This window comes from Centruroides vittatus, unplaced genomic scaffold, assembly GCF_030686945.1.
Source record: "Centruroides vittatus isolate TY-2023 unplaced genomic scaffold, ASM3068694v2 contig_417, whole genome shotgun sequence".
NCBI classification, from domain to species: Eukaryota; Metazoa; Arthropoda; class Arachnida; order Scorpiones; family Buthidae; genus Centruroides; species Centruroides vittatus.
The window spans coordinates 660,979-682,183 of NW_027122227.1; the positions used below are offsets into that span (position 1 = coordinate 660,979).

Genomic DNA, 21,205 nt, shown 5'->3' on the forward strand with positions numbered 1-21,205 from the left:
TGTTAAGAATGAGCATCAAAATTTCGTTTTAATTCCCGGATAAATATTTGAAAATGCACAGAATCGATCCTGATTTTTCCAAGTGAAGAAGCATCATATTATCGCTCGGTCATCTTTTCATGGAAGAAGCAATACCCCGTGGGGGCATTAAAAGAGCTTTTTTATCGTCGATTCGACCAGATCCACAATGGGACGATGGGGTGGTTAGGGACAGAGCCCAACATATCCGGAACTTATCATTCCCGAAAAATTATTAGAGTTTTTCAACCTGATTGAATTTGTTCACGGGTTCCCAGAACGGTAGGCTGACACCTGAACCGCCCGGTCATCCCGCCGTCAAATATCTCATACAGTCAAATCATACTTATTACTTACATTTGCTAACTAATGCAAATGTAGATCAGATCACTCATAATACCATCTGAGCATAATAGCAGATCTTTTTTCTATGACTATCGTGGGTTCGGTAGGTCAAATGGGGTTGGACCTAATGCCTCTAGATCAAGGCATCCGTAAAAAATTTAAGGATTAAACCTGAACCAGAACCCGGGATCTTTTAGAGCAGCAAACTAGTACCACTCTGGGGGACCCGGAATCGCATTCGAACGAGTTGAAAAATCCTCAGGAATTTTTCGACAGGGTGGTCAGACCAGATATGTCGGTCCCCATCCCTCACCACGCGGCCGCCCCATTGTAGGCCTGGCCGAACTTATAATAGGCTTTCTTAAAAAGGCTTTCTTAGTGTTCGCAGAGCGGAAAAAGTTAAAGAAAGAACCCTCGGCCGTCCGGCCTAGATCAGTGAGACATTTAACTACTGAAATGTATTACTGAAGATCTAAATTCGAATTTAATCTGAATCTTTGTAATTTTATCATAATGAATTCGTGTCAAGCTTTGTTTTCTCTATTTTTTGCATATTGACTGACTCCGATATAATTTGTTTTCATACTAATAAACAAAATGAAATCAGATTTAACTCTCCTAGTATCCTTAGAGCAGAGGCCGGATGGCCGAGCGGTCAAGGTTAGCAGCCTGCCGCCCTGGGGGACCCGGGATCGAATCCGGACGGGTCGAAAAATCCCCAGGAATTTTTCGGGGGTGGTCCGTCCGGATATGTCGGTCCCCGTCCCTTACCACCCGGCCGCCCCATTGTGGGCTTGGCCGAACCCATAATGGGCTTGCTATAAGAGGCCCTCTTAGTGTCCACTGGGCGGAAAGAGTTACAAAAAAAAAAAGTATCCTTAGAGCGACGGCCTACTGCTCTGGGGTACCCTGAATCGAATCCGGGCGATCAACCCAGGAATTCTTAACCGGTCTGTGTCGGAAACGTCGGGTTCCGTCTCTCACTCTCAGCTGCCCCATAATGAGCCTGGCCAAACCCATAAGGGGTATGATTTTAAAAAATCTTAAGTGCTTATGGAGTAAAAAAAAGTCAAAAGTTAAATTGATTAATTGAGATTTTAATGTATTTAAAAAATATTAATTTTATTATAAAAAGTAAAAATTTAAATTACTTACTTATTAAAAAAATATTTAAAAAATAATAATTTCGATAACGTTACTAAACAATACTCCACGTGTTTTCAAATTTAAACATGGATGCCATGTGCTTGTTTAGGAAGTTAAGCAGTGGAACAAAATTTGATTTTTCGAGATTTGGTGACGATGCACGGAAACTGAGAGTTAGTGTTTTTCTTTATAAAAATATGCTTTTTAATATTTTAGTTATAGAATAAGTAATTATAAGTTGTCCATCTATAATTGGTATAAAAACTGTACTGTAGAAGGAATGACATGATTGCCTTTAGTTAACGTGATAGTTATTTTCTTTAATGTGTGTCGCCTCCAAACATTTCTATTTGTTTAGGACATGTCTATTAGTGAGGTCTCTTACAAAATAAGAGTAGCATTTAAGGGTTAAGAAAGTAAAATAAATAAACAACGCATAATGTGAGACCCTATACTTTTAAAGATATATACATATGTCGCTCGGAAAGTTTTGTCTTACACGTCTCCCATTGCTTCATAGCGAAATGAGTCTTTCATCAATCAAAACAGTGTGAAAAATGGGCAAAGTCCTAAATGAGTTCTTGTTTTGGGTACTTTTTCAACAAGCATTGCAAAAATACTGGAAAATGGCAGTGTGGATGAAAACTGAATATTGGAAGATTATCCATTACAACTTTTTATGTAATCTCAGTAAAGAGGGTTGTTTTTCAGAAACGTCTTCTGTTTTGGGGAACATTGTTCCTTTTTAAAGACTATTACATGATCATATAAACAGTTTAAAAGGAGTAATTTTGGTGTGGTGAATGACCCTTGTACAGGTAGGCCAGCAGAAGCAGTGATGTCAGAAAATATAGCTGTTATAAAGAAACTTCTCAGCAAAGATAGACGAATCATCTATTGGCAGATTCAGGAACTATTGAATATTAGTGCATCATCTGTTCATGAAATCCTTCACAAGCACTTAAAATTAAGAAATGTTTGCTTGCTTTAGGTGCTCTATTCACTGATGGAGGAGCAGAAGCACAATAGGATAGAATTATGTAAAAAACTGATTAACTGGTTTGAGTCTGGAACATCCAAGAATGTCAGCAGCAATATAACGGGTGATGAGACCTGGCTGTATTATTATGATGTGCCAACAGAATCTCAGAGCAAAGTTTGGCTCTTTGAAGATGAAGCAATTCCAGCAGAGGTCCAAAAGTCACATTCAACAAAGAAATGAATGATTGCTACATTCTTCGCAAAACATGGTATTGTAGAGGGGGTTGTTCTAGAAAAACAGTATACAGTCACTACTCCTGGTATACCCAAACATGTTTGCCAAAAGTCATTCAACAACTGAGGAACATCTGTCCAAGATTCTGGCTCAACACATGGCTCCTACACCATGATAATGCTCCAGGGATTAGATCAAAAGATACATTCACCTATTTGATCAAGTCTGGACTAACTGTTTTGGATCACCCTCTATACAGTCCAGATCTTGCTTCCTATGACTTTGGCTTATTTCCAGAAGTCAAAAAACGTCTTGAAGACTATTTTCCAGTGATGATGAGATAGGACTGTGATATAGGAAACTATTAATTTTGACAAATTATGTTTTCATAAATCCTGAACAATATAAGAAAGGTAGCTACATCATACATGTAATTCCTAATCTTTGTATATTAAATTTGCAGCAGTCCTATATTTTTGTGGAGCTCCTTAGATATAAAATAAACACTTCTAAAAAACCAAAAAAATTCAGTAAACAAGAAAAATTTAATGATTAAAAAAGTTTTAAACCATATTCAATGGTCATCATCATGTTTGCATGTTCAAAGCAAATTTTAAAACAGGTGGAATACAAAATTCATTGAAGAAGATTGAGAACATCAAGGATGATGTAACTGTTCAATAAATTTTGTTAGTAAATTTCAAAAAAAAGGATTTTCAATGTGTTTTTATTAGCTTCAAATATTTTCATTTTTTATACATTTACCTTAGATGTTTTTTGTACATCCTGTCAAATCTATAAACCAATGTTAATTAAAAAGCTACCAGAAGATCAATTTATATCAAGATTTATCATTTCTTTATTATTATCATTCTTTCATAAATTATACATTATTAATAGCAAGATGAGATTAAAATATTATTTTTGATGGTTGTCTGTGAATGAAACAGTCTAAGAATAAATAAAAAACTATCTTATTCAGAAGCAAATCCAATGGTCTTTCCAATGTAGGGAATAGAACATCCAGTAGGATTTATTAAGGAATGATATGTATTCTTTCTGTCTCTTGCTGAATATTTTTAATTCTTTAAGAATATTTATAATCATATACCATCCATTTAATTCTAATGGTAAAAATTAATTAGATTTAAGTAATGTCATATATATGTTATGGACAAAGAGATTAATCAGGCATTACAAATAATGACCATAAATGGTGCGCAATGTGATAAATATTGATTAATTTATCAAATTGACTGGACATTAAGAATACTGCTATCACCTAGTTGGGCAAAGTGATGATAATAAGTTGAGGAGTGATCATCCAACCTACGCTACCCAATTGACACTCAGTCAGGTGGTGCATATTGTGTTTAGTACTGAATTTTAAATTTGATTTAAAAAAACTCCATTTATTTCATTTAGAAATATTTATTTTTTGTGAATTATTTCAAAGTACTATTAACTGATAGTCTTCTGGTAACTTAGAAGTAACTTTCATTGACAAATAATTTTGTAAAAATTTGATTGTTCTCACCTTTTTCTGCTATTAACTTGTTTAATCAGTTATTGAAGTGATTATTCATATCACTTAATGATTCCTTCATGATTGTTACTTTTGTCAAAGAAGAAAGATTAACTACTGGTCACATAAATTTAAAATTCGGTACTAAATGCAATACGCATGCGCAACTAAGATGTAAGTTCTGATTGGCTAGAGTATGTCGGATGATCACTCCTCAACGTAGTATTATCACTTTGCCCAACTAGGTGGTAGCAGTATTCATAATGACCGGTCAATTTGATAAATTATTGAAATTTATTACAATGCCTGATTTTGTTGGTCATTATTCATAATGCCTGTATTAATCACTTTGTCCATAACATATATATTTCATGTTAACGTATAAATATAATATTATTTTTTTGTTGCTAAAAGTGATATGTATTCATATTTCATTACTATATATAATACAATAAACCTCTGCTAACTCAGACTAGTAGTGGGTGAAGGTTGTCTGAATTTAAGAAAGTGAGTTAGCATGATGTTTTCTCTATACAGAAGTTTTTACTGAGCTTTAGTAGGTTACACTGCTAAATTTATTATTACAGAAAATGAGCTCAAAAAATTTTATGATAAAAATCATACTCCTAGAACCTATATCCGATGTGATGAAAAACAAAAGAAAAAGTTCACCACAAACGTTTTTTTCTCATATTCTGTTAACCGATCGCTCCGTCCCATCAGAAACTCCATTTTACACCTGAGGAAGAACTCACAGCAGTTCGAAAACATTTGTGGTGAACTTTTTCTTTTGTTTTTTTCATCACACCGGATATCAGTTCTAGAAGTACGATTTTTAACACATCCCGGTGTTTTGTGTTGTTGTTAATTTCATGATAGTACAGTATACAGTAATGTACAGTCTTTAGTAACTTACTGACTGTAGTAGTATAATGCATGGTATTGCAAAGACTGGATATTGAAAACACTCAATAATTATAATTTTTCTATTGTCAAGAAACTTTAAATTACTATACAATTTTTGAAAAATTTATCTCAGATATGCAAAGTCTAAGTTGTTGGGTCCAAGTTAACAAGGATTTACTATATTTTATATAAATTTATTAGAATTAAAAGTAATTACAGGTATTTGCACATGTATTTTTCATTGTTTCTACTTTTATTATTAAATTTGTATATGTTATTACGAAAGAAATTGAATGCACATTTTTTATTTAAAGATATCCATTGATTGTACAGTAAACTAATTCAACAATACAATTAACTATATTTCATTTGATACCTTTATCATACATTTTGGGTTTACATATCAAAAATTGATGAATTCTAAAATAAATTTATAATTAGTAAATTCTTTGTTATTGCCATAATTAACTTTAATTTGGAGTATTTACAATACAACTATAATTATTCTTTGTACTTAATAACAAAAATGTTAAAATTAGACTTGCAATACTTCAATATTTTTATACATTATGATAATTATACAGAGTTACGCATAAACAGTTTAATAAGTATATCAAAACAAATATATAATATTTTACATCTTATTGAGTCTGATGATATATTTAATTTACCACATAATATTATGAGTTATTCATAAATACAAGAACTCATAAACGGTAAAAGTGTAATGAAATATCTAAATATATTTAATGAATTTTGATGAAAAGCTGATATATAAATATATGTATAAACAAACACATATAGTTGAATCTGATATTTTACTGTTGTGTTTCACTAAGAACGTCCATTATTTTTCCTGAAATTTGTATTTAAATTGGTGTTTAAAAAAAAAATGCAATTAATTTGAATTTTTTAAACATTTATTTAGATACAAACTACAGTGGATCCTCGATATAACGCACATGTCAGGCGGGAAACAACACCCGCGTTTTACTGAGCGGTGCGGTGTAACGCGGTTCACCTCTTTACTTTAACAATAATGTCAAGCTTTTCTTTCACACTGTAAGCTTTTCTTTTACTCATCATGCATACAATAATTAAACACTATTCAAAATACATTCAGGAACTCAATACATACATAATTACTCAATACACAGTAACAATAAAATGTGTTACTCACTAACGCCGCACGGACCTGTATAAACGTGTTTGAGCTTATCATATCGTGAACATTGCCCGCGCTATAACCAAGTGTGCGGTATGGTGAGCAGCACTATAACAAAGGTCCACTGTATAAATTTCTGAATTGAGGCTAGTATATCTCATATTTTCATAATTAAACTTGAAAATTGAAAGTAACTTATAGTCAACTGATTTAGAAAGTGCATACTTTTGCAAAATTATCACAGTTTTAGTGACATTTGCATCCAAGATAGAAAAGTTGTTTATACTTTTATTAATAAAAATTGAATGAATATTTGACTTTAAAAGTTAAAATAATTACAGGAATGGAAATGAAAGTAAAAATATATATGATATAGCTAACATATACGTGGTATGATCCAAAAGTTTGGGGACTGCAGTAATCTATGACAACAAAAGCATATATTTGAAGTTACGGCGTATGAAATGGATTTTACCAAACCACCTCTACGTGTTCAGGTTAATTTCACCCATGTCATGTGATTAAACTGCGAGTGCTGCTGTTTTTTTCTGGAGATAGTTACCTTTGTTCTGTGACGAAATAAAAGTGGAGTTTCAAGAACAACCTCCAACATTTCGACTTTGCCATGGTAGAATCACCGTACACCTTTCTTAGCAATTTTAGTCTCCGTAGGTGTTTTACCTAAATGCTGACAAAATTTAATGTTGGAGGTCGTTCTTGAAACTCCACTTTTATTTCGTCACAGAACAAAGATAACTATCTCCAGAAAAAAACAGCAGCGCTTGTGGTTTAATCACATGACATGGGTGAAATTAACCTGAACACGTAGAGGTGGTTTGGTAGAATCCATTTCATACGCCGTAACTTCAAATACATGCTTTTGTTGTCATAGATTACTGCAGTCCCCAAACTTTTGGATCGTACCACGTATTTATATGAAATATTAAAAGAAAAATATTTTCCACCTATATTTGATATGAATGTAAAATAATTAATGTAGTAAACAAATTTACACATGTAGACATGTAACATGTCTAATTCATTAAACAGAGTAAGCAATACATTTGTTATAAATGAAGAACTTTTTATTAATATATTTAAATTTATTTTAAAAAATGAGGAAAGTATTGTTCACTTTGCAAAGATTGATTATCCTGATGAGATATTATCATACACATAATTATTCATATTACATTTGAATATATTTGTTTTACATGTCAGTGTTATAATATGGTTTAAATATATTGATTGTTTTCCATCTTTTAGATTATCAGTGAAAAACGATATTCATCTAATAATAATCTCTCTCAAGATTCAAAGTTGCTTGAAACTGTCAAGAAAGAAAATGAAGAAAATATTGAGAAACAGAAAGAAGAAAATGATAAATTTGATGCAAAGAGGAAAATTTCAGGTATTTTTTGGAATTAAATTTAGTAATAGAGTAATTTTTCTGATTTAAGTAACCATTTTAATTATAAGAAAGTTAAAAACCACATTTTATCTTTTATTGTATATAATATATATTATTTTTTAAGTTTTCTTGATGTGAAATGTATTAAGGAATAGAATTGAATTAAATAGATTTTTATACCCAAGTAAGTAACAAAGTAAGAACATTTTTTTCTTGACAACGATTAGAACTTGTCTGTTCATCAATCCTTAAACAAGTACAAATCTCAGGCTTAGAACAATATTTCCTTATTTATTTTATATTTTTGTTACTTCATTGATGATAATATGCATTTTAGATCTATTCAACTCTCTTATTTAAAAAATTGTCTAAAACTTGGCACTATGTTCAAAATTTAACAAATAAATTGTTAAGTTGAGGAAACTAATGATTTATTTGAAAAGTAATGCTTTTAGACCTACAGTATTTGGTTCATCATCAACACTTCATGCATTCAAATTCTTCCTTATTCACTATAATGTAATGTTTCTCCAATCTTTTAATGGAATTATTCTTCATTCCATCAACTCTAATGCTGATATCGAGAAAATGAACCTGGGTGTCATGCACTTGATCAAGCCCCAGAGTGAAGCCGTAGTGGTTGTCATTGACTGAGTCTATGAAGGTTGACACGTCTGGCTTAACCTTCCATAAAATGAGGATATCATCCACATATTGGTTAAGAATTATTCTTTTGTTGGTTGTTGGTTTGTTTGTTGGTTAAGAATTATTCTTTTCTTAACCAACAAATTTTGTTTATTTTGAATTCTGTTTCATATTTTAACATTTTACAAACTATCTATCAATATTCCAAATATATATTTGGATTTAAATCATCAGTTTACAATTACAATTATAATTTTCTTAATTATTAAATACTGTTATAAAGTTAATTTTGAAACTTATATGTGACCTTAAATTTTTCCTGTAAGGGTTGATATGTAGTCTGATAGCAATGTAGTACTGAAAAAACAGAGTTCCACTATGTTTGCTATCCTCCTGTCTTAGCCATCCTTGGCTAGACAGTGAACTAACTTTAGACTGACACACACGTCTGGCCTAGAAAGATAACTTTCAAAGTTGAATGATATGCAACTTTGATGTTTGATTCCAACATCACACCATGTCAAGTTAGCTACTGATCTGAGTTTGACTATAAACCAGATAATGTTCTTGTCAACTTCAGCAATGGCTAGCAGCCTTGAAACTTCATGCTGCCATTGGACTGTAAACCCTCCTTCAATTTAGATTTAAAGAAAATTTGAATACATTTACGAAAGGAATCCACAAATCCTTGTGGATTCTTTTGCTGATAAATGTAATCTATAGTTAGATATAAAATTTTGGTTAATGTTACCTATTGTTCCAAAATGGCGGCTCGTCTCTGATTCCAGCAAATAGAAGAAAAGAAACAGTGGGGACACACGTTCTAACCTAACCTAACCCATTCTAATGATTTTGTTGGTAATAATTATGGTAATTTATTAGAATGGGTTAGGTTAGGTTAGAACGTGTGTCCCCACTGTTTCCTTTCTTCTGTTTGCTGGAATCAGAGATGAGCTGCCATTTTGGAACCATAGGTGACATTAACCAAAATTTTTAATTCTCTGTCAGAAAGATAATTTTCAAGGAAAGGCAACTAAACGACTATGTCACTTTTAAATATTTCATGTTTAAAATAAAAGTTTGAGTGAAATTAAACTTATACATAGTAGTCAAGTCCTTGATTCTAAGCAGTTTCAAGAAAAAAAAGGAACCAATTTTAATTTATTGGATTTATATTCTCTAGTACAAATATGTTTATAAGAGTGTTTGGCATAGTGGTTAAGTTTTGTTCTACGAGTCTTCATTCCATGGTTGTTCTGGTTTTCATTCTCAATTTTTGAAAATTTTACTTTCATTTTTTTATTATTTATTTTCAAAGGAAAGGTGGGTTGCATTTTTCCATCATTGAATTAGAGCAAAACCTAGTATTGTAGCCATCTCTCTTATCTGGCCTTGCCTGAAATTCCTTTTCAAAACTACATAACTTAAGTTTTGATATAAATCAAACCCCATATTGGGGGTCCCTCACTTAAGTGTCCAAGATAGGAGCATCCAAAAATGACATTTATCCCTGTTTAGTGGCAACAGAACAAGAAAACCCTGCATGCCTAAACTCAAAATATTGTTTAAAATGTTTTAAATGAATTGATCTTTGTTGTTCTAGTTTTGGAACAGATTGCTGAGATCTCTTTGATAAATGACATTCAATTAAAATAACTTATATTTAGCAAATTATATTTATTCTAGAATTTAGTAAGAACAAAAACAATTATTTATTTGTTCAATATTTCTATAAGTTCTAAAAGTTATTTTTAATGCTGTAAGACAGTATGTTACATCATAACATTACATTGCATCAATATTTGGCACGAGGTGTAGTTAAAAATATAAATCAGTGATGATTGGTCTTTATCACTGATTAAATTACTATTGCATTTATTTTTAACTTTTGAATTTTTGTTCTATCTGAAGGTTAGTAAAATATGGCCGAAAATGTTAATAAATTAAAAGTTTTGCTGCATTTTCTGGTTTTTGAGTCCTGTCACAGCAGTTTCCAATTTGATATTTACATCTATGCATGTAATTAGATTTATTAATAGAAACGCTTAGATTGTCTATTGTGTATGAGTGAAGTAATGAATGTGTTTATGATACAGTGGCCATACTTGGGTCAGTGCTATGTTTGCCATTGATGCAAGGGAGACTGGAAAATTTTTTGAACTTGGTATCATATTGTGAATGTGTAACAATCATTTTTGTTTTCTCCACAGAAATGGATGTGCTTATACTGTATATCTAAAGCAAGGTGATTATAAATCACTTGCCTTACATGGGGAATAGATATTGTTCAGCAGCTGTCCACTCTGTGTGTGGGTCACTTTTTGCTTCTTTTCTTTCTGTTAACCTTACTGGCATAGGTAGTCCTACTGAAGGCTTATGCTTCTCCCACCATTGCTCTATGGTTCATGTTGAGCTCTAACACCTCAACAAGATGGTGATTAGTGAGAGAATTGTTTTCATTATGGTGGTGTTTGTGGAGTCTATCTTACTCTGTTTTTATACCAGTTTAATGCTATGCCAGACTAAAGTCAAGGCAATAGCTAGAGAAAAAAATGTTGCTTTGTTTACATGTTATTCACGTATGTATCTGTATATAAACAATAAATCCACAAACCCAATATTTAATTATGCCAACGATCTGCCATATTATTAGGCTATATTAAGACTCACTTAATAATTAGATATAAAATAATTTGAGGTAGACACTTATGCTGCTATGATAATTTTAAAAATTGTAAATAAATTAACTTTAATTTAAAATGTTTTGGAAGAAAGGAATCTGTCCAGAGTGGAAGTTGAACCCACAACTCCTGCTTACCATGCAGATGTGTTGCCAGTTACTCTACCTAGGTTTCCATCTGATCTTTGGATGGAGTGGACGTCCAGCTAGTGTAACTGGCTGTATCTGTGTTTAAGAATTTCCTTTCTAGGTGGCATGTGTTTAGTATAGTAGCTTTCTGTAGTATGATACCTGTGTAAGAAAGGACTACTGGCACAATAAGTATTTTATCTATTCTCCACAGATGCCGTATTTTGTTCGTAAATTCTGAGTGTTTACTAATTTTTTTAGTGTATGTATTTTGTATGTTGTGAGTGCTTGGTAGTATTATTATTATTATTTACAATGATAATTATGTAAAAATTTAGTTTAATAAGTATTGTATTTATCTACTAAAATTTAAACTGCATGTTTTAGATGATGATAGTAATGAAGATGATAATCATGATGATGATGATTTCAAAATTGGAAGAAATATAATTTTATCAAATAAAACAAAGAAATGCAAAAAGAAGTCAAAGCTGAATTCTTTAGAAAAATTAGCTGCTCAAAAAGAAGAACAGGTATGAATGAATTTAATTGTAAACAAAAGTTTTTATTTTATTAATTAATCTACTTATCAGTTCACATGATTTATAAGTAAATAAATATAATAATAATAGCAATAACAATAACATTATTGTTTAAAAAAGTCTAGCAACAAGTTGTGTAACTTTCCCAGCAGAAAATATTTGTTTAGGAAACATATTAGCAAAGTTTAAAAAATTGTTTGCGGTGCCATTTGCTATGAGATTTTATTAAAAAATAAGTTTTATATTATTAATTAAGAATAATAAAAAGCAAAAGGCTTAATTTTTTAGTAGAGATGTATTTTTATTTGGTAGACTAAATTTGTATGAATAAAAAAAATTTCATAACTTTTTGAGACTTGGCTTACCCCCTCAATATCTCCCAAATCAATGGTCTAATTTTTCTGAAAATTTCTAGAAACATTTTCCCCTAATATACAAATCTTCCTGCAAAATTTCAGAAATTTTTGACAAAATGTATGGGAGTTATTAAGCTTCAAAGTGGGTCAAAAAATTATACCCGCACACACATCCACACATACAGAAAAAATTTCCCAACTTTTTTCTGTATTTCTTGTTTGCTCTATGTTTCAAGCTCTGAGTCCAAAAATGTAAATATCTCGGGAAGTCATTTTTTGACCAATTGCCATACTTTCCCTTTTTATATAACAGTCAGAAAAGTAAAAACTTATGAAGAAATCAAATAACATTTGATTGTATAATAATAAAAAAAGAATTATTTCAAAAGCAGTGATGATTTTTTATCAATTTTATAATATACTAAAGTGATACTTTGTGAATATAAAGTGAATACTCTGATCACTTTTGACAATTAGTAATTTTATTATTGATATCAAAAGTATTTATATTTATATTTTACATAGTTGGGACAGTTCATAAACACCTGTAATTGAATTATGGGAATGACCAATGAGTATAGGGGTGAACAGATTTCTACAATTCAAAATTTTAAAAAATAAAACCAAATGTGGGATGTCATCTTTAGTTTTGATTTTGTTAATTATTATTTTGAATTAAATTTGATAATTATTAAGCAAAAATTAAATAAAATTATTACTATTATGTTCGGTTAAGTGAGATATACTCGGTTAACACCAGTGGCTGTGTACTATGCCAGACCAAAGTCAAGGCATAGTAACCAAAACAGAAATTAAAGAAGTGTATCAGTGTGTGTGTCTGTATTCAGGAATTTTCTCACAATATGACATGTATTCAATATAGTGGCCTTCTGTAGTGTGATGTGTGTGTTTCTATTCAATTGTAATGTGCTCGGGCTTTTGTGTAGTGTGTGTGGTATGACACCTGTAGAGGAGAGAACAACAGGTACAATAAGCACCCTATCCATCTTCCACAGATGCCTTATTTCCTGGGTGAGATCTGTGTACTTGCTAATTTTTTCAGTGCATGCGTTTTGTATATTGTGAGTGTTTGGAATGGATATATCTATAATGTATGTGATTTTATTGTGTTTGTCAATGAGTGTGATGTCTGGTCTGTTGTGGTAAATTGTTTTATCTGTGATTATGGCTCTGTCGTAGTACATTTTGTGCGTGTTGTTTTCCAATACTGTCTGTGGAATGTATTTGTAGTATGGTTCGTGGATGTCTACTAATTTGTGTTTGTTTGCAAGCTCTTGGTGTATTATATTTGCTACTTGATTATGTCTGTGTAAATAATCTGTCTGTGCCAAGAGCTTGCAACCAGAGGTGATGTGTTGTATAGTTTCTGGCATGTGTGACATTTTCTGCATGTGTCATTTGTGAGTGTTGCATCTTTGAGTATGTGTTTTCTGTAGTTTTTAGTATTTATGACCTGATCCTGTATGGTGATCATGAATCCTTCCATCTCCCCAAGAGGCATCCCTGAGCTAACCAGCTATTTGACGCAGTTTCGTCAACAAAACCCTGGGCCAGATCATAAGGATGCCTGCCATGGAGAACCTTCCGATCCCACAATTGCTTAATGGTGTCTATGCTTTTTATATGTTGTGTTGTGTCCATATGATGTGAGTGTAAGTTTAATGGTGTGTTATTTGAGTCTGCTAGAGTTACTGCTTTATGTAATTGTGATGTTTCTTGTTTTTTGTAGAAAAACTCTCGCAGTGACTGTATTTGTTTGTAGTGAAGGTTAACTATGTCAATCAGGCCATGTCCGCCATCTTTACGTGGAAGGGTTAATCTTTCTGTGGCGGATTTAGGATGATGTTGTTTATGCTTAGTAAGTGTTGTTCTTGTTTTCCTTTGGAGTTGCTCAAGATCTGTGTGAGTCCAATGTATAACTCCAAAAGAATATGTAAGTACTGGGATGACATATGTGTTTATTGCTTTAATTGTGTGTTTTGCATTTAACTGTGTTCTGAGAATAGCATTTAACCTACTTTGGTATTTTTTAATTAATCTTTGCTTTATTTGTGCATGTTCTGTTAGTTTGGCCTGTTGGAATCTTAAATACTTGTAGAACTCGCCCTCTTCCATGGATTCAATAACGTCTCCATTTCCAAGAGCAAAATCTTTCTTCAGAATTCCTTTTTTCTATGTGAAGTGTTTTGCATTTATCTAGGCCAAATTCCATTTGTATGTCCTTGGTGTATGAATGTGTGATTTGTAGGAGTTGATGAAGTTGTTTTTGTGTGGATGCATAAAGGTTTTTGTCATTCATGTACATGAGATGTGACAGTGTATAGTGTGTTGTTTTTTCATGCCTGATATTGTAGCCATATTGTGTGTTGTTTAACATGTTGGATAATGGGTTCAAGGCTAGGCAGAACCAGAGAGGACTCAAGGAATCTCCTTGAAAAATTCCTTGCCTAATAAAAATTTAGTTTGTTTGTATGGAAGTGTTATGAACCCTGAGATGTAGTGTTGTTCTCCAGTGCTGCATAGTGTTTTGGAAGAATGCAATGAGTGATGGATGTATTTTGTACATGTGTAGAATATGTAGCAGCCAACTGTGTGGAACACTGTCGAATGCTTTTCTGTAGTCTATATATGCCATGTGTATGTTTCTGTGTTGTTTGTGTGCTTGCCGTAGAATGACTGAATCCATGAGTAACTGTTCTTTGCATCCCCTGTGATTTCTACGGCAACCTTTTTGTTGTTCTGTAAGAATGTCGTGTTCTTCAACATGTTTGTATATTTTGTTTGCGATACAGGATGTCAATACTTTGTAGAGTGTTGGAAGACATGTAATTGGTCTGTATTGTGTGGGGTCTGTGGTATTGTTGTTTTTAGGTTTCATGTAGGTGATGCCCTGAGTAAGAAAATTTGGCATGTCTTGTGGATTGATGATGATGTGTGTTAGGTGTTTAGCTAGTTCCTGGTGCAGTGATGTAAACTTTTTGTACCAGAAATTGTGAATGTTGTCTATACCAGGTGTCTTCCAGTTGTGTGTTCTGTTAACAGTGTATTGGAAATCATGCATGTTTATTTCAGCACAGAGCATAGTTGGTATGTTGTGCAAGTTTCTGTTCTCCTCCTCGATCAGCCTGCATCAGCATTGTGCGTGACAGCACTGGACCAAAGAGAAGACCAATATGTTGTGAGTTCTTCTTCTGTTGGTGTGCCACTGTGCTGTGTATCAGTGTTTGCTTTGTTATTAATTTGTCTGTAAAAGAGTTTTTCATTGTTTGTAAATAATTTATTTTGTTGTTTTCATAGTGTACATGTTTTGTATCGTTTGAGTCTACGTGCTTTGGCAGCAAGTTTTTGTTTTAGTGTATCAATGTATTCTGTAATGCGTGTGTTGTGATGTTCATGTTTTGTGTGTGTTTTTATTTTCTTGAAAATGTTTTTGAGCTGTTTCCTTAATTTGGGTGTTATGTTGTTTTTAGTGTAGTGTCAGCCTGCCTAATTGCTGTCTAATGTTATTTATTTGTGTTTCTGTTTTTCTCTGCCAGGCAGGCTTGTGATAGAATTGTGTTATCTGTGTATTTGTCTGTGATTGTACTTTCAGTCCATGGTGTGTCACAACTGTGACTGCCCCAGCATAAACTAATGTATAAATGTCAGAGTATAGAAATTGAATGAATGTAGTGTGGTAGTAAGTGAGTGTTTACATAATTTAGTGTTTTTTCTACTTTCTTTGATGTGTTGATTTTTGGTGTTCGTGGTCTTTGTGTGGGATCTGTACCTGTATATTTAGTGAGTGTTTCCTGAAATATAAGTGAGAGTGTATTAACTAAATCCATGTCTATGTTATCAGTGATGGATGGGAAAGTGTCTAGTATTGTTAGTGGTAATCGTTGTATGTGTGTTATTATCAATGCTTGTTGCTGGATTATCCTGATAGGTTACATGATCTTCATTAATGTTAGATGTTTCTGTCTGTTGATGTATTTGATCAGCAACCTGTTGTTTGATAAGTTCAAGTGTTGTTTGTGGAATAGGGTTGTTGTGTATAATCGTTCTTTTTTGATCAACAACCCTTTGTTCGGTGACAATGAGATGAGGATACTGTTGTGTGAATCTATGGTGTAGTTGTTGTCTGTATGCTGTCATGTTTGTTTCGAGTTTTGTGATCGTGTAGTAAGTACGGATGATAAACTCGTTCATTTCTACTGTCCATTTCATCCGTTGGCGTGGTTTTCCAGCCTTTGTGGTCTGTGGATGCACTGCCACAGAAACACCAAGGCTGGGTTGGTTCCACATATCTGTTGAGGGCATTGCAGTAGCCATGCTTGGGCCGGTTCTGCTTTTGCCACTGGTAACCAAGGGAGACTGTGGCCTATTTTTCGAACGTGAGCCTCTGCCTAACCCACGAACGCGGATCTTGTTAACCCGGGCGACGTCCGAGCCAGTATCACACTTTTATTTGGTTATTACCATAATAAATATCTCCACAGAATGTGGGTGTGGTCACTCTTAGTTTCATTTTTCCCCATAGACCTTACTGGCATGGGTGTCCCTACCAGGAGCTTGTGTTCCAGCCTGCATTACCTTATGGATTAGTAAAATTACTGGGCTCTCCCACCACGACCAGGTGGTGACCACAGGAGAGTTATTATTATTATTATTATTATAAGTTAATGTTAATATAAGAAGCAGTGTAATCACCTAAATTTAGAAAAAATTATTTTTTTATTAATTATTAATAGTTAACCAATATAGTTTGAATAATCTGGAAATTAATATGATTATAAATTAATTGAGTTTGATTGTTTATGTATATCTTCAATGATTTGTTAACAGAAATGAAACAAAATAGCAATATTTTAATGCTTGAGATGGCAACTTAAACTGTATCAGTAATTCTCTTGCTTTCAGTGACTGTCCCAGAGGGTTCAGCATGTACAATGGGATCAGTTACACAAAGCTTGTATTTTTGTTCTTACAATTTTCTATCATCATGGGTTATCTGCATGAAATTATGATGTAGTTATTTAATCCTATATAAAAATTTTATAAAAAGTAATTAATATTAAGAATAACACTGTTACAGTAAGTTAATCAAAGAAAAAATGGCACACTTAAACTGGAACTATATAATCTACTAACTGACACCTAAATGCGAATTCCAGCACATAATAAACAAAGAAATTCTAATAATAACATAATATATAGCACATAATAAAGAATTTCTTTGTTTATTCTGTGCTGGAATTCACATTTAGGTGTCAGTTAGTTAACAGTAAGTTATAATGTAGAGCAAATTAATAATAATAAACATGTTTGAAAATAAACGGTTGATGCCAAATTTTTGAATGCCATTTTGTTGTATAAGCATGAAATATTAGACTTTGATGCCTTGTAATGCATAAATTATTCTACTTTTTTAAGATTTTAGATTTTTTTAGTGACTTACTTGACATTTCTTTTTGAATGAATCATTTCATTTTTCTAGATCTGCTTCTATTCAAACATAATATATCAGTGAATGTGTGAGGAACAAATTAGCAAAATCAATCTAATTTTATAATAGATATTATACTTTATAAAAATAATTTTATATTCATCATAGATTAAAATAAAAATTAAAACTAGTGTTACACCTTATCTATTTCTATCGAGAGCCCAGATAGTTTTCTAATGGTGTGTTATATAAACAAGGGTTTGGTTAGTGCCAGCCTGTACTTTATGTGGGCAATAAGTAACAAAAATTGTTAATGAATCAAAAACCTGAAATAATTATTATATGTAATAATGAAAAGTCTGTTTATTCTTCTAAGCCCAAATATATACAATAACAAAATAAAGTTAGCAAAAATTCAAAATATAATAAGATATTTTATCAAATATATACAATAAACTTTTTCTGACATTTGGAGACATATAAATTAAATTATAACTATCTTAAAATTATCTCCACAAAACTGACAAGCAAAAATATGAAACAGAATTATAGAGTTAGCAAAGAAAGTACTCGACCACAATTACCAGCCTCTCTGTAGCGAAACGAAACTACTGAAATGATGCAACGAGCAAAAAGAACTATTCATTTGGGAGACTCTCTACATTTCTGCTACTACACCGTGTAACTCCCCAACTCTTGAGCTCCCACAGATTTGGGTAACAGCTTTCAAACAGCTCAACCCACGATGTTAAAGCTTTTGCTACTCGAATACTTGTTTTCACCATAGTTTATATTTCATGCTTGTACTACGCTCTTTTACAGCCTTACTTTACTATGACAAGCTTCATTTGAAATTATTTTCCCATGCATGCACTATGACGTTAAAAAAAAAACTTTAAAAGCATTTGAAAACGGAAAATCTGTTGGATTGTCGGAAACGTCGTTTGAAATATTCGAAAACCGATCTTTGCAAAACCATTGGAATACTGTTCAAAAAGCTTAAAATATTGTATTCGATAGACCGCCTGAAGACGGTTCAGTAGTTTTACACTACTGAAAGTGTTAGCGGACAAGTTCATTCTCCAAGACTCTGCTCCTGTAACGCCACAACACGTAAGTGTTATAATTATAGTAAATGTTGGCGTGAAGTGGAAACGTATTATATCAAAAATATGAAATTGAAATTATTGAAAATTCATAAGGAAATCTTACAAATTAATTTCATCTAACTAACCATCACAAAGAAGCTTCTATGTGATCAATGGAACTTGAAAGCCCTGCTTTTACCTTGCTCAATTCTTAGCTCCATCTCCTTCTTATAGTGCAGTTGTGGTGACATTACATGATTATGCCTGCTCAACCCTATTTACATACATAAGTGGCTAATGTTTGTTTAATTCTAATAATCTTTCTTTGTCATGTCATTGCCCTTACATTTAATCTTATATAATTTTTTGGTGACAATTTGGGGCAGGAGATTACTCTTTTAACTTTCTGTGGCAGTCTCCCCCAAGATGTCATTTCCAGGTTCAATGATGTAATAGGTTGCTGCCAGCAGTCATTATAGATTTTTCTAGTGACTTACTTGACATTCCTTTTTGAATGTATCATTTCATTTTTTTATTCTGCTTCTATTCAAATGTAATCTATCAATGAGTGAGTGAGGAACAAATTAGCAAAGCCAATCTAATTTCATATTCATCATAAAGTAAAATAAAGTTTAGAATTTAGAATTTTGTCCAGGTGAGGTGCAGTAGTCTATCCTTAACAAAATAAAATGCTCCAAAATAAATAAGAAAACAAACTAAAAATAAACCCCAAACAAAATATAATGGGTTGGGAATTGACTCCTTACACTAGAATGCATTTAATGAAAAAAAATTACTACTAACATTCATGTTTGAATACAAGTTGAAACAGTTCTCAAATATAAATCAACAAACTTTAGCAAATTTAATATTCTGTAGTTCTATAATCTTGTATTGTTTTCTTATACTAGGATTAGTTCAATATTATATTTAGGAAACTTTTATATAATTTTTTGAAAATAATAATTATTTTTTTATTTGTAAATCAAATATTAATTTTTTTGTGTATTTGTTTTTATTAATAAAATTGATAGAATGTAAGTTACTTGACAAGGAAAATAATAATTAGTTGTTAATTTGTACTGTATTTTATAAATCTTTCTGAATAGTTTGATTGCTTTGAAATTAAATTTTATTCTTAAAAATTAATAAAAATTATTTTTAAAATAATCTAAAATTAGTAATCTGTATATAACTTAAATATGTTTTTAGATAAATCATTTTCGAAAACAACATCAGATTAATATTTGGGGATCAGATATCCCTGATCCAATATCTGAATTTGAGCAGTTATGTGAACGATATGAAGTATCTCCAATTATACTCAAAAATATTAAAGAATTAGGCTATGAATCACCTACCCCAATTCAAATGCAGGCAATTCCTATAATGATACATGTAAGTTGATTCATTTAAAATTTTTATTTAGAATATTTATTTTTTTGGATATTAATGCACTATATGAATATATTGTAGCGAAGAGAAGTCCTGGCATGTGCTCCAACTGGATCTGGAAAAACAGCTGCTTTTCTTATTCCAATAATTCATCATTTAAAGGTATTGATTTTATGATTTATATTTTTACAAATCTTTTAATTCTGTTATATATTTATTTTAGTTATCAATAAAATCAACTTGTGTACTGTGATAGAAACAGTACAAAAACATACTATAACATATAATAAAATTTGTATTTCATGCATATTGAACTCAACAGTGAATTCATTTTTTCAATTGTTACTATATTGTAGGCCCTACTGACTTAATATATTGTCATATACAGTATATATATAATTTTGTAAATGATTGATCATTTATTAATACTACAAAAATATCAATATTTACAAAAAATAAACAATATAAATGGTTACTGCACATAAACTTAATTTGTAAAGCAGTTAAAATTAAAAATGAAACAATTTATAAAGTTATAAGTATTTAAAAGCAAGAGAAATAATAATATGGTAGCACTTAGTCTTAAAAATGAATATAAATAGACATTTATTTGAAAAACCTAGGCTAATAAGTTTTGTCTTGACAAAACATTGCTTCAGTTTTAAAAAATAAAATGTAAGACTATTAGAACAAGAAAAGCAATAATCAAACTAAATAACACTGGTCAACATGATTTTTGGCACACAGAAGAGAGAAATTATGTCTAATAGAACTTTTTGTACTGATTTTAAATATGGGATTGAAATTTTTCTATCACCCTCTGATTTTCTGTAATCATAGACTTAACCCTTAGCGACCATAGCTAGCACCTCTACTTGTGAACCTCATTTATTACCTGAAGGTGAGCTAAATGATCTTGTTTAGGATCTGAATGTGTCTAAAAAACAGGCTGAACTTTTAGCTTCTTGACTGAAAGATTGGAATTTACTTCATCAGACAACTAAGGTGTGTTTCTTTTGTAATCGTCAAGAAGATTTTCAAGACTACTATTCTGAAGAAAGTGATTTAATTTTTATTGCAATAATATTAGTGCAGTGATGGATGCACTTGATCATAAACATAATACCACTAATGGAGATTTTTCATTGATTTGTCTAAGATTAGTTTTAAGGCTGTGCTTTTACACAAT

The 21,205-nt window shown here is 31.6% G+C and overlaps 1 protein-coding gene across 2 annotated transcripts in view; it reads left to right on the plus strand.

Moving 5' to 3' along the window:
• Positions 1–1,490: 1,490 nt before the first annotated feature.
• Positions 1,491–21,205, plus strand: part of ais (aramis) — a 58,585-nt gene continuing 38,870 nt past the window's right edge. Inside the window, exons 1-5 of one of the 2 annotated variants that reach the window (XM_067271992.1) lie at positions 1,491–1,682; positions 7,588–7,732; positions 11,574–11,719; positions 19,834–20,019; positions 20,098–20,178. In XM_067271992.1, the coding sequence (XP_067128093.1) occupies positions 1,596–1,682; positions 7,588–7,732; positions 11,574–11,719; positions 19,834–20,019; positions 20,098–20,178 (645 nt within the window). In that variant the 5' untranslated portion in view covers positions 1,491–1,595. The remainder of the gene's footprint in view (positions 1,683–7,587; positions 7,733–11,573; positions 11,720–19,833; positions 20,020–20,097; positions 20,179–21,205) is intronic. The other variant, XM_067271993.1, reaches the window with a different exon arrangement.